The 14,389-nt window shown below is 32.3% G+C and overlaps 2 protein-coding genes across 2 annotated transcripts; both read right to left on the reverse strand.

Annotated features, from left to right (window-relative positions):
• Positions 1-448: 448 nt before the first annotated feature.
• LOC107476951 (4-hydroxy-3-methylbut-2-en-1-yl diphosphate synthase (ferredoxin), chloroplastic) lies at positions 449-5,893 on the reverse strand. The gene is made up of 19 exons (XM_016096901.3): positions 5,565-5,893; positions 4,923-5,080; positions 4,726-4,832; positions 4,549-4,649; positions 4,390-4,466; positions 4,182-4,301; positions 3,856-4,086; positions 3,633-3,749; positions 3,457-3,531; positions 3,258-3,335; positions 3,026-3,085; positions 2,884-2,946; positions 2,627-2,771; positions 2,379-2,517; positions 2,132-2,209; positions 1,903-2,062; positions 1,710-1,808; positions 1,524-1,628; positions 449-946 (listed from the first exon to the last, which is right to left on the reverse strand). The coding sequence occupies exons 1-19, from the start codon at positions 5,791-5,793 to the stop codon at positions 845-847; spliced, it is 2,244 nt and encodes a 747-aa protein (XP_015952387.1). The 5' UTR covers positions 5,794-5,893; the 3' UTR covers positions 449-844.
• A 2,675-nt stretch (positions 5,894-8,568) lies between these two features.
• LOC107476948 (uncharacterized) lies at positions 8,569-12,712 on the reverse strand. Its single transcript, XM_016096899.3, has 8 exons — positions 12,275-12,712; positions 10,865-11,359; positions 10,493-10,655; positions 10,082-10,388; positions 9,873-9,945; positions 9,707-9,797; positions 9,360-9,439; positions 8,569-9,240 (listed from the first exon to the last, which is right to left on the reverse strand). Exons 1-8 carry the CDS (start codon positions 12,386-12,388, stop codon positions 9,004-9,006), a joined length of 1,560 nt encoding a protein of 519 aa, XP_015952385.1. The 5' UTR covers positions 12,389-12,712; the 3' UTR covers positions 8,569-9,003.
• Positions 12,713-14,389: the final 1,677 nt, after the last annotated feature.

Below are 14,389 nucleotides of genomic sequence, written 5' to 3' on the forward strand. Positions count from 1 at the left end.
TGACTCACAAGTCGCCTTTATGAGAGAATAAATTTACTTGGCTAATACTAGCTAGTTCGTCATGTTGACTTTTCTTTAGGGGCTTAAAAAAATAAAAAAGAAATAGAGTATTGCTATATGGTGGTGGGAAACTTTAGAAACTTGTATTATATCTCATTGCTCTCAATATATTATAAAAAAAATGTGCATATAATTTTCCTCAGCACGCCAAATGTGGGTGTCTAAACATAGCACAATTTATTGACTCCAAATGACTACATTAAATCTTGACATTTTCAAGCATATGTATATTTTCATGCTAATTAACCTAACTTTTTAGGCAGAAACATGTGATGACTCTTAAGTATTTACCCATTTCTCTCTCCCATAAATGCTTTCTTCCCTAAATAGATTTGATTCTGGCGTATAGTTTGACAATATCGGAGTATAGCTTATAATTGAAGCAATATAGTAAAATTAAACATGGTTCTAAAATTAGGCCAACATCTGTTTTCAATCACCATCATACAGGTAAGTAGTATGTGCAAAGTGTTAATGCCATAAGATCTAACAATAACTTTGTCTAATTAGAAAATTCATGAATAATAATAATTACTTTATTCTATGGTAGGTATATATATGCATAACAATGCAGTTGCAGGGTATCCCATCCCAATCTTTATTTGGGGTGGCTGTGCTTTATTCCTTATTTCTGATCCTCCCAATTCCCAAGTGCCAACTTTTTATAAGCAAAATAGTTCTAAGGGGGGAAAGAATGAATCTATTTTATGACAAAAACTTTGATGCTTACATTAGCTATGCAACAATGCATGAAAAGTGATTATTAATCAATGAAAAAACAGTTTCAATCCTCTGTTGGAGGGTCTACCCAACGACCATTCTCTTTTATGAGCTCAATCAAGGCATTGGTTGCATGCTCCATTGCAATTCCACGCTTAACCACAGTCTGCAAAAGTGTGGTAAAACACAGTCAATCCTATGGCCAACCTTCATTCAGCATTGAAAGTTGCAAGCTACTTTGTTTTCACTTTTTACCCTTTTTTCAGAAGGAGAAGACTCATGTGCAGTTGTCTTCATATAAAGTTGTTAGATGAGAACCGTTAAATGATTTGACATGTTTGACTAAATTATTATCTAATAATTTTCAATTAACAACTTCACATGAGGACAACTGTATGTGAATTTCCACCTTTTCAGATTCAAAAAAAGGAAAACTTTGACTGAAAAATAAAGTCACCAAGCTACCAATGGTTTTGACACAAAGCAGTGAAAAGTAAAATTTTGAATGCGTTTGGTTTGCGTTTTCATTTCTGTTTTCATAGTAGTGAACATGATATCGACTCATATCTCATCTATTAATTGATGAAACGTAGACCTAATTTAAGTAGGATTTACATGGCATCTAAAAGTAAAATACGGTTCGAATAAACGCATTGTCTAATAGGTCATATAAACGCATTACATTATTTCTTTTCTTGACTATTAAGTTTTTAGTTGTATGTTAAGGTTAAAGAATATGTTACCTTCCCAACATAGAGATCAATCTTTCCGGGAACACCTCCGACGTAACCGAAGTCTGCATCAGCCATCTCCCCCGGTCCATTTACAATACAACCCATGATTGCAATCTGGTTGTTACATAAGAACATAAGAGTGTGTAAGAATATGTCTCTCATGGTTAGAAATGGGAGTAGAGAGTGGATTATTACCGAAACACCCGGCAAGTGTGATGTCTTCTCCCGAATTTCTGCACTTATTTCTTGAAGATCAAACAAAGTTCTGCCACATGATGGGCATGATACATACTCCTGCAACACAAATTATGCATAAAAACAAAGTTCTGCCTCATGTTTTTCTTAGATCCAATATAAGCTCTTGGAAATGATGCTTTAAAATACATACTGTTTTTGTGTTTCTCATTCTGCAGCCTTGTAGTAAATTGAAAGATGTGTCTCTAAGGAAATCGAAATCCTTGTCTGGAGCTTCTAAAAGGAGTCCATCACCAAGCCCATCGACCAGAAGTGCTCCGGCATTAGCACCGGCACCAATCACTAAGTCATCCCTGAGAGTTGAAAAGAACTAAAATTTACCATGTTTTTTGCAAGTTAAGTAATTGTAATTTAAAGGTTACCTGTTAATCCCATTTTCAAACTGAATGTGGTGAATGACAGGGAAATTCAGAGAATTGTCTGCTAAATATTCAAATAACCTGTTGCAAATATAAAGTATCAGGAATAGAAGGGTTCTGTGATTCAATAAATTATCACTTCACATAGTTTGCATTTAAGAACTGGAATCATGGACTATGGTTTTCTATTGACCCTAAAATTGAATTTCAGCATGCAAGGCCAGCAAGATATCATGAATTCATTCCTAACCTCCGCGCTGCGTGCACTCTGCTAACTTTGTCCTCCACATGAGGTAGATCATGAAGAAGCATCACAGGATCAACACCTTTTAGAATTTCAAGTTCTTCAAACTGCTCATCACCACGTACCGACACAACAAAGCGTGTGCCTAACAGGACAACAGTTTACATTAGATCAGACTTGAACTTTGAATTAGAAATGGGAAATACATTATTACTACAGTAAATCACACAGTTAGAACTCCGGCTGTGTCGCACCTGGTGGCAAAAGCTTGTGAGCACCAATAGACAGTTGCTTAAGGTTTACAAGAACCATAGCATTGGGCAATGGCTTTACCAGCTGCTCTGACAGAGGAGTTATAACCCCCATACTTATATCTATCAGTCTTTTGAGAGCTAGCCGCTGATCACAATACCCAAAATGGGAAAAAATGAAATTCCATGTCACTAACAGGATAAACTAACAATGAAGTAAACAGTTCAAATATAATGAGGCAGAACTAGCGAGTTCTTACAGCATTATGGTCATCAATAGGAGGAAGTTGTCGCAAAAGGATTGAATCAACTGTTGCCAGATCCTGAATACAAAGAGCATACCATGTAATATCTACCTACTAAATAGTAAATACACAAAAAATTCATCTAACAAAAATAAACCTTAAACGGCATGCCAACAACAAGTTTTGCGGCAAGTGACTTGTAGAGTTTCTCTGGGACCTGCAAAAAAATTGGTTAAACAAAAAAGAGGTTTCAGCACAAGCATAGATCCCTTTTTTCTGCACTTAATGACTCCTACTAATAAATAACAGAATATGCTGAGAATGATATGAACATAAACAGTGAGAAATCCAGAGGCTAGAACAAGGGAAGTGCAATCCAAAAAGGTTACCTTCAATTGATCCAAGGAGACTGACATGAGAACAGAACCATCCCGGTGCAAGGCACCTCTATAATCTACCTCTTCTCCCTGTATTAAAATGAAGATTTACTGTTATAAATGCTTTGGTAGTGCTACAAGAATAAATGTAGAAACAATTTCAAAAACTGTGTATATATAAGCTAAGTGATTCACTGAGTTCATATTTAACCTCTTTTTGAACTGGCAATTGTCCCGATCGCCGCTGAAAGTCGAAATAATGTCTATGCTTTTCTTCAAAAGGTTCCTGAAATTAAGAAGTACCATAGAAAGTAGGTTATGAATTTCGGAATGCTATACCGAAGACAACTTAAGCCGAACAAAAACGAGCATTATCTTGAATCATACCACTCCACTCTGGAGTTTAGATGCTTCCATACCAAGGTTGGCCAACCTTCTACATGGATCTATCTCCTCCTCTGGTGATTCTGTGAGAGAAACTCGAATCGTATCCCCCAATCCATCCTGCACATAGAACAAGGTTTATCAGTGACAGAGATTTAGATTTAAATGGCTTGATCAACACAGTAATGCAACACAAAACAGCAAAAAGGGGCTATATTAGTATGACCTGAAGGAGAGTTCCAATGCCAATTGCAGATTTCATCCTTCCATCCTCGCCTTCACCAGCTTCGGTAACTCCCAAGTGTAACGGATAATCCCAGCCTTGGGCATACATTTCAGATACAAGTAAACGGTATGCTTGGACCATGACAACCGGATTGCTTGCTTTCATAGAAAAAACAAAGTTGTGGAAGTCCAACTTTCGGCATATTCTCGCAAACTCAAAAGCAGATTCAACCTGTTCAATCATTACTTAGTATGATTTGCATAAAGGAAAGTTGTACATAAAAGGACAAAAAATGAAAATGAAGAATTGGAAAGAAAACTACTCACCATTCCCCTTGGAGAATCTCCATAGTAGCTCATTATACGATCCGAGAGACTACCATGGTTCGTCCCAACCCGCAATGCTCTCCCATATTTCTTACATTTCTCAACCAATGGTGTGAAAACCTAGCATTTGAATATTAAAATAGGGTCAATAATTCGCATTTGAAGCCTAAAAAATTTGGGATAGAACATCACAGATGAGTGGTTTGACCTGTTCTATATGCTCAAGCTCTTTCTGATAGTCTTCTTCAGTGTATATTAGTTTCTCAAATTGGGCCCTTCTATCAGCTGAAAGGTATCATCATCACTTGAATTATGAAACCAAATCTTTTGAAAACAAAAGAACACGCTAATGAACAAACAAGCATACCGAAATTTCCAGGGTTGACGCGAATCTTGTCAAAGCATTCGGCAACACGAAGAGCAATAGAAGGGGCAAAATGAATATCAGCAACCAAAGGTATGTTGTAGCTGAAAATATGAAAGAGACATTTGAACAAACACAACATAGGCATGATGCATCAACATCAAAATTAATAATACTTACTTTTTCTGCACAAGGGAATTCTTAATCTCAAAACATGCATCAGCTTCTTTCTTCCCCTGAACCGTTATCCTCACAAGATCAGCTCCTTTATCTGCTATTTTCATCACCTACCAAACCAACAAAAATTCTGTCACAAAAGAAAGCAAAACAAAAACAAAGAAAGATTAAACAGAAAAGAGGGGTGTGTTGTGTGTAACCTGTTGAACAGTTCCAGAAACATCCTTAGTGTCTGTTGTAGTCATGGTCTGAATTCTTATGGGGTGCTCACTTCCAAGAGCCACATTGCCAACCATCACTGTCCTTGTTTTCCTCCTCACAGTATTATGCAATGACTCACAATACCTTTGCCTAGGAACTGCATTCAAATTCATCACCCATTCAAATTCTTTTACATGCAACATAATACGTGTACACTAAAATCAACCACCAAAGTCAGTTTTTAGTATAAAATTCATCTTAAAATACAAATACACATTGAAAATAAATTAAACCACACGTGTATTTATATACAAATATATTTGTCATGGGAATTCGACTATATTTTTATGTTGGTTGTCGAAGACCTAACGCAACCCCTCCTTTATCCGGGTTTGGGATCGGTTATGTACCGCAAGCGTAACATAAGCGGAATTTTATACACAAATACATTAATAATTGATTTTGGTGTACAAATAGCATTTTTTTCTGATGAATTCATGTGACTAAAGATGGTTGATTAAAATCATTTGAAGCTAAAACCCCATTTGACTAAAAGAAACTACTCAATGAGACAAGTCAAAGTAGTTGATAATTGATTTGAATAGAGAGAAACAAACATAAAACCAAGAACATATGTTTACCTAAAAGAGGGCTTCCTTGTGATGATTGTTGAAGATCAACAATATCTTGGCCACTACTTGATGAGTTCCTTATAACTGAGATCATCTTTGTTCTTCTAGATTTCATTCTCTTCAAATCAGAAACTCTAACAAAATCCAAACTTTTCACAGACCCCAAACCTGAATGATCATCCTTAGTCTTTAGAGAAGGAAATGAAGGTGGCAGTACCCCAGTAGTAGTAGTAGCCATTGTTGAAGCACAACACAAGCTTGATGAAGATGGAGTTCAAACTTGAAAGTCAAATAAATAGATATAGGAATCACAAATATTCAAGTTTCAGCCACATGCAAAAGTTCTCTCTCTATAATTATATATAAATGTTTGTGTTGAATTGTTCATACATTTTCAATTGGCTACTTGGGCTGCTACTTTGACAACTTTGTTAATTAATAATAATATTAGGAAGAAAATTAAAACTAACAGCATTTGACCATAGAGATAACATATATTTAATGTTGTAACTTGAAGGAAACGGAGGAAGAAAGTGTTGAACGTTGACAAGTACTTCTGAAAAAGATGGCTATGGGATTTGAGAGTTCACTGTATCAATTGCCATTGTCATTAGAGAAAAGAAAAAAAAAAAAACATTGCATGGGTTATTGAAAACTGACCTGTTAGTGAAGAGAAAATGGCCAAAAGTTAGTTTGTTATGACTAAGGCTTAATTTGGATATACAGTTTAATTAAGATTTTTTTGATAAAATAATTTAAATAATAAATGTTTATATTAAAAGTAGCTTATAAATAAATTATTTTGTATTTAGATTTTTAGTTTTAAAAATATTTATTTTATAGAAATATAATAAAAAGTAGTAGTATTATGAGAGAAGTCATTTTTTTAACTTTTTAATAAATTTCTAAATAATTTTTTAGAAAATTACAATTTGATTTTAAAAATTGCACTAAACATTAATGCTACTATTTTTCATAAGTCAAAAATTCAAAAAAGTTACTTCTAAAGCTTTTCAAACAGGTCCAAAAAGATTCAAACGAGGAGATAGAGATGCCAAAGGCTAAACTAAATTTTTGTATTGTGTTTAATATAAAATATATCAAATGGAGTATTATCTTTAGTTTAAGATAAATATAAAAATTGAGGAGTAAATTTAGAATTTAAAAAGTTAATTCAGGATATTTTAAAAAAAATATTATTATAATTTTAGTTTTTATTTTTTATGTTTTTATTTTTTGAAGATACTGAAAAGATTAAAATTTTTGTATTTAAAACTGAAATTTTAGTTTTAATTTTTGTCACTAAATTGAGTTCTAATTTCTTAATTTTGATTTTAAAAAAATAAACACTATCTAAGAATCTCCATTAAATTTATGTGTTAAGTTTAGTTCTAGTTAATTATTTATCTAATTAGTTATTGAAAATGAATGATATTTGATAAATAATTAGATATGATTAACTAAATTAACTAATACATTATATATTAATATTTAAATAAATTTAGATTAATCGAACAATCAATTTATTGATCTATTTAAATAAATATTAAAAATTTAAATTATATCCTGTATAAACGACAATTTATCAGTTAATAATAAATTCTTAATTAGAGTTCACATTTTTATCATAGAATTGGAGTTGGTACTGGGTAGGCATTAAGCACGTGCTACACGATGTTATGAACTCCAACTAACACCAACACACCCTCATGCCTCAATCTTAGTAAAGTCTTCATCTTTGTTGTATTTTGGTCAACGGTCTTCATCAATTGTTTTTTAGGTCAAACATTGTACAAAATCCCATTGTTTTATGAGGAGTTATTTCTGACCAAAAACAATAGGAATTGTTCCAACGTTGCAACTTAAATATATATAATATTTTATTATATTTATAATATAATTTCAACAGTTCAGACTGTATAATATTATGGTGAAAAAGTCCATTTCATGTGAAATTGATACTGAAAATCGTTAGATAATTTGACTGATTTGACTAAATTTTTATCTAATAACTCTCAGGTATTAATTTCACGTGAAGTTGACTTCACATGAGTTTTCACCTAATATTATTGGTAGAGTTTAATATTTCTAATCAAGTGTAAATGATAAAAAAAATAAAAAAGAAAGAAAGAAAGAAATTATATTTCAATAAATATGGAAAACCAACAAAAAGTTAAAATAATGAATTGTTGTATCTTAACATAATTTGGGTATTCATCTTGTCATAGTAAAATATGATTAGATGCCAATCCAACAAAACCAGTGCACGTGTGTTCACTATTTCCACTTTACTTTTACTTTCCTAACCCCTTTTCAACATACTTTAAATCATCATTATCATATCAAAATTTGAAAATTTGTAGTAGTATAGTGATGGTTTTAGCAAAACTAAAATAAAAGGAATAGATTCCTCATAAGTGATGATGTAATGTTATAATTCAATTGCCTATAATTTAATGTAGAAAGAGTTTGATTTTACTACCCTAATAATATTATATAATCATATATAATTATTTAAACAAAACTATTTTACATAGACTAAACATTAATCACTATATATTTGTATATATTTATACTATTAATTCTCACATTTTTTTAGACTAAAAAACAATTACTAAAATAATCAAATATATCATAATAGAATAGTCAAACTTGCAATAATCGAATAATCGTTCTTGTTTAGAATAATATAATAACTTTTCATTAGATATCAAATATGTATTTTTATATGCAATAATTGAGTAGAGACTAATTTTTAGTATATACATAACATGATTATTATTTAAAACAGTGGATATAAAATACAAAAGCAAAGTTACTATTGTAAATGCAACAATATATAATATTTTTTTTCTTTTGATTTCTCACGGTATCCCCTCAGCCCGGCAGACTAAGGACTAATCCATCGCGGTACTGAACTCCATTTAAGAGTTTGTCGCTGGCCAATAGATTGCTGCATGTACAAGGCGGGATTCAAACCCCCAACAACAATATATAACTAAATACAAGTGAAGAACAGAAAATTGCTTTAGAAAAATGCATAATAGAACTCTATTTAGGTTGACTACATCATTACATTTGGTATGAGCTCATCAAAATAATCATCAACTTGTAACACAACAAACATTTTCCTCAATCTTTTGTCTCTCACCCAAAACTACAAAAAAGAAGGCTTGGAAAGCCTTCTGGTTCTAACATTGCTGAAATACTCCTACAAACAGAACAAAACAAAACAAAACAAAACAAAAACAAATTCTTTGAGAAAGAGAAGCAGCATCTATTTTCTAAGTCAATCTATTTCTAAACCATAAGCTGTACAGTGAAGTTCAGTGTAGATGATGGAGAGCAACAAAGTTTGATTAACTTATACACAATAATTTACTTCCAAATCCAAGAAAAGAAAAGCAATAAGCCCTTAGGAAGAAACCACAAGAATCACAAAATAATTTCAGCTTTGAGTTGAGTTCTCTTGATCTTGTTCCACAGTTTGATTCTGGTTCGGAGGCACCACCGGACGCGGCGTATTTGCAGGCCGAGGTTGTGTCATCAGTTGTGGACCTTGTTGTTGTTGTTGCCATCTTCTTCTCCATCTGAAGAACTCAACAAGAATAGAACTTCCACTCATAACCACACCGAAACCGGCGAATGTTGCCAGAAGGATTGACAGAACTGGTTGCACATGAACCTGCAGTTGAAAAAGACATCAAAATAAGCCAGAATGCTAGTCTTATTGTATTGTTATTAGTGCTTGATTCATATATAAGTATATGCATTCAAGGGATTAATCAGAAAAAAAAAAGTTACCACGGAGTAAAATATATGCGCAAAAAGAACCACAAGTGCAAACTGGACAGATGCATAAATCCAGATGAACCTGCTCTTCACTAGAACCAAACAAAAGAGAAAATAAACAAGAGTTGGCATAGAAAAATTGAAGTTGGCATAAAGAAGAAAAAGATGTCATCATGAATGAGAACCATTTAGTGTAAAAAATCCATTAGCATTGGCACATCATTTTAGATGAACAGAACCACTATAAATAACTTTGATTGCTATACACATTTGTAAGGGTTCCAATCAGTTATACAAATCATGGTGTTCTTCAAAATTATGTTGATTGCTGACAATATCAATTTTTTTGCAGAACCTACCCATGGTTGATGATGTCATGGAGGAAAGTAGGCCTAGCACACAGGAAAATGGAAGAGATATGGCGATTGCACTGGTTCCCATTTTCGTGACCTGCAAAGATTCAAATAACTCAGCTCATAGAACATTGTAACTTCTTAAGAATTCTGATAGGATTGCTCTTCTTACCAATAACTGCTCAAGAAAACAGAAATAGGCAAGCATGCTGACAATGACAAGCACCGGAACTTCCTGCCATACCCTATTAAAAAAAACAGATAAATTAAGAGTCTGCTTCTGTAGTAATAACTATGGTACATCAAATCCGTTAAGAATAGATGGTTTGTTTCATAAGCCAGTTATGATCTTTTGTATCAGATGAAAGTAGCTAGACATGCCTGTATCCGTTTACATCTTCGAGCTGTGTCCTACTTATTCCTGGATTCCGGCCTCGAACACTTTGGATCCGTAATAAAGTGACAGGTAGGTTCTGAACATCCTCCTTGCATACATCACAGGTTCTGTTGCCCTTGATACTAAACCATTTAATTGCACATTCTTGGTGAGCCAGAGCAAGTTCTCCTTTGCAGCTACATTCCAACTTGAAGGTTTCACCTCCTTCACATAAATCAACCAGACAAATCCTACACACAGCCTCTTCTTCAGGTATATCTTCTCCGTCATCATCATCCGCGTCATTAATTTCTGGACCGATTTAAAGCAAGTTAAAAGTCCAGACTACAGAGTCCTATTAAGGATTTAACATGCAAAGTTCTACTATTTTTTCACGAGTGCAAATGATGATATACCGGAATTCTTTGTTGGGGATGTGGATGACAATGCATTTCCTTCCTTTACTCGAGGGGTGGTAGGAACAATACGGTAAAATGAATCCATCCTCCTTATGCCTTTATCTTTGTTATTGACAGGCACTGAAAGCGAGCGAGCTATCTTACGCTGCGGCTCTCCTTTCTGCAAAAGAAGGTAACAGATTAAAAGGGTGCCAGAGGAAACACTATATAAAGAGAACTTAAAAAATATTGCTCTCAAATAATGTTCAATGTAAGTAGCAGGTAATGCATAAATCATTATGTTCTTATTATTACTTACAGAAGATCAAAGACACCTTACAATTATCAAAACATTTTGAACTTATATCATTGTGATGGTTGAAATCTTACATTTAGAGGACCACCAACACTTCCACCATGAGCAGATTCTGGATTTGAATGTCCCATTTCTCCTAGTGGTAATGATGATGTTCTTTTAATCCTAGGAGTAAATATCTTACTAAGGGATAGTGATCTTGAGATTGATGGCTTTTCGCGATGACCTGAAGAGGAACCTTCTTGTGCTGAAGTAGTACCCTTTTCAGTATCCGTTGGTGGCCGATACCTGAAGCTCAATTTCGGTAGAATGCTTCTTATGGATGATCTTCCTTTTGAAGCTGAAGGCCCTGGAGAAGTATGCATAGGAGCATCGACCGAGCGAGAAGATATGAGAAAGTTCACTCTCTTTGGGGTGGGAGTGGGACTTGGTGTCATTGGCATTTTGATTGCCACATAATCTTGGGAGCATTCTTCTGGAGTTCTTGAGGGAATTTCTAGGAGAAGATTCTGTCGCTTCCTTGGAGGAACATGCATGGTTTCTTCGGTTATCCCCATTGGATCATCAACCTATCAAGATGACATAGGAATTTGATAAAATCGGTCATGTGAACATCGAAGTACAACTGAACAGTCTGAACTACATTGCTGCAAACATGTAAACAGAAATTACAAACTACATTGCTGCACACTAACCCGGAATCACTACATCATCATAACCTCAAGAATCAGTAATTGTTGTGCCCTTCTCTATTATAAGCACAACAACTTGGAAGAAAATCCCACTTTCAAAACAACATTCAATACCATTAAAGATAAAGACACACCATCTCAAAATCAAAGTGCAAAGTAAAATTCTGAGCAATCTAGCAAAAGATTCAAACAGACACAAGCCACGGGGTAAGTTAATTAATGCTTTTAGAGTGATGAATTCTTCTTTAATTTAGTAATTAGGAGAAAAATTGAAGGATACTCAAACTGAACTCAGCTTTCATCCACAGCACAAGCATAAGGAAGAACAGCCAAAGCAATTAACAGGAATAAGATTCACACTATCAAAGATACTAAATCTTATAATATCCCTCAAATAAAATTAAATCAGACTAATCCAGCTCCGAGTGCTATAAATAGAAAAACTAAATCTATTATAACATAAAACAAAAAAAAGGAAACTTTGCAACCATAACTAATTAGTTCTAGTATTGGGATCATGTCTATGATATATCAAACAAAAACACTACACATGACTTTGAAAAAAAAAACCTCAGTCTGAGGAATCATCAACTAAACTAAACATAACATAAAAACAAATAGAAGGTGAAAGAAAAGCACCAACAGATGACATGGATAATCATAGAAAAACAAGAGAAATCAGAAGAAAAAAGAAGAAAGGAGGGAAAAAATAAAAAAAAATCAACAAAGAAGCCAACCATCATGAAAGGCAGAGAATCAGAAGCAGAACCTGTTCTTCTGCAATAGTAATACCTTTTGAGCTGGCAGAGAAACTGTTCTTCTGCAAGAAGCTGCTGCATCAGCATCAGCACCAGCATGTTGTTGTTCATGTCCACCCAAAGTCAGAGACTTTTCCTGAGAACTCATCTTACTGAACCAGAAAAGAATAACCCCAGAACTTGGATTTCCAAAACCGAGCGAAAAAAACAAACTTTTCTTCAACAGAAGAAGAAGGAAGCAATCATGTGAATAAAGGAGAGGAAGTAAGTCAATGGGTCAGTGATTAATGATGAAAGATGAAGTGAGAGAGTGTATAGGAAGAGAAATAGGAAGCATTTATGAGAAGGAGAAGAAGAAGAAGAAGAAGGAGGAGGAGGGTGAGTGAATGGTGGGGAAGCCTTGTTGGCCTACTCACACTATCTTTCCATTACTCACACTTCCTTCCTTTCTTCGTTCTTCAATTCAATGCGCGCGGACACACTACCTTTTTTTCTCGTTCTAATCCGAAATTAAGAAAAAGAAAAAAAAGTATCTGAAATATTAAAAAAAATAATAAATAGGTCTTTTGATCTTTTAGTTTTTAAATATTTAAGTCTCTAAAAATTTAAAAATATATTTAAGTTTTTTTATTTTTTCAAAATATAGGCATATTAATTTCTTAGTTTACTTAGATCTCTCGGACTCAAATAAAAAATTAAACATAGTTTCAGTTATATTGACCTGGCCGATATAAAAAAATATACGTGAGAGAATTTTTAAAATAAGACAAATTAGACTAAAAAACGATATGTACAGATTTTGAGAAAGTTAGGACTTAAATATATTTTTAAATTCTCAAAAACTTAAATGTCTACGGACTAAGGGCCTATTTGAGAAGCTTTAAAAGTAACTTTTTTTATAGATTTTGACTTATGAAAAGTAGTAGTATTAATATCTGATACAATTTTCAAAATTAAATTACAGTTTTTTAAAAAATTATTTAGGATTTTATAGAGAAGTTAAAAAATTACTTCTCTCATCATACTATTACTTTTTATCACATTTCTTTTAAAATAAATATTTTTAGAACTAAAAAAACCAAATACGAAATAATTTATTTATAAGTTACTTTTAACATAGTCATTTATTATTTAAACTATTTTTTAAAAAAAACTTAATTAAATTGTTTATCCAAACTAGACCTAAAAAATCAAAGATCTATTTATCGTTTTGTCAGAAAAAATACCTTTTTAGCAAAAACTCACGTGCATGTGAAGTTGATAATGTTAGATGATTTGACAGATTTTATTAAATTGATATCTAACAGTTTTTAATTATCAACTTTATATAAAGACAAATACTTCATCCAATTTTTTAGNACATACTCATTATAAATTATCTACTAAATTAATTATTGTATATTTATATACAAATATATGTATAATTTATTTTATTTTAATATATATTTATATTAATTATTAATTATTAATTATTAATTTTATATATTTTAATGTAAAATTTATATTAATGACTGATTCCGTATTTTGATGTGTATTTTAGACTTATTTTATTTTGTGTGTATTTTTAACATGGTTGAAATAAATTACGAGTGAGTTATGTGTTTGTGTTGGAATTGGATGTAGATTCTCTCTAAGTAGAATTCAAATAAGATTGCAATACTAGTGAAGTAGATTAGATGTGAAGTGTCATTTTCATTAAATGTTGAAAATTAAAGTATGGATTTAATTTCATGAACAAAATAAAATGGGTACTAGAGATATACATTAAATAAATAAATTTGATTTTGATGTACTGATATTTTACCTAATTATTTTGTGTTTTTTTTTATTATTATTTCTTAACACTAATTAGCAAACTTCTAAATTATCCACATACAATGAATTTTTTAATAAGGAAAAAATAGAATTTACTAGTATGTGTGTGTGGAATAAAGATTCAAAAGAGGGAGAAAAAGATAAAGCAATCTTAGTGAAGATAGATAAAGTTAAACTTTGTATTTTTTTTTTCTTAACTATCTTTCTCTTTTATAAGATTTTTTTTTTCAAATTACACTACTGTATTTATGCATTAATACTTCAACAAGAAATGATTATGCGTCTTAAATAGTTTTCCTAATTATCTTTTTAATTTCTAAATAATAAAAAATTA

This window comes from Arachis duranensis, chromosome 3 (genome assembly GCF_000817695.3).
Source record: "Arachis duranensis cultivar V14167 chromosome 3, aradu.V14167.gnm2.J7QH, whole genome shotgun sequence".
NCBI classification, from domain to species: domain Eukaryota; kingdom Viridiplantae; phylum Streptophyta; class Magnoliopsida; order Fabales; family Fabaceae; genus Arachis; species Arachis duranensis.

Bases quoted from the DNA above. Each gene is read 5' to 3' on its own strand.
- LOC107476951 (XM_016096901.3), bottom strand. From the start codon at position 5,793: ATGGCTACTACTACTACTGGGGTACTGCCACCTTCATTTCCTTCTCTA. The intron at 5,081-5,564 runs GTAAACATATGT...ATTTGAATGCAG, and splicing joins ACAAGGAAGCCCTCTTTTAG to TTCCTAGGCAAAGGTATTGT. The intron at 3,336-3,456 runs GTTAAATATGAA...ATTTTAATACAG, and splicing joins AATTGCCAGTTCAAAAAGAG to GGAGAAGAGGTAGATTATAG.
- LOC107476948 (XM_016096899.3), bottom strand. From the start codon at position 12,388: ATGAGTTCTCAGGAAAAGTCTCTGACTTTGGGTGGACATGAACAACAA. The intron at 10,656-10,864 runs GTAAGATTTCAA...CTTCTTTTGCAG, and splicing joins GTGTTGGTGGTCCTCTAAAT to AAAGGAGAGCCGCAGCGTAA. The intron at 9,946-10,081 runs GCATGTCTAGCT...TTTTTTTAATAG, and splicing joins GAAGATGTAAACGGATACAG to GGTATGGCAGGAAGTTCCGG.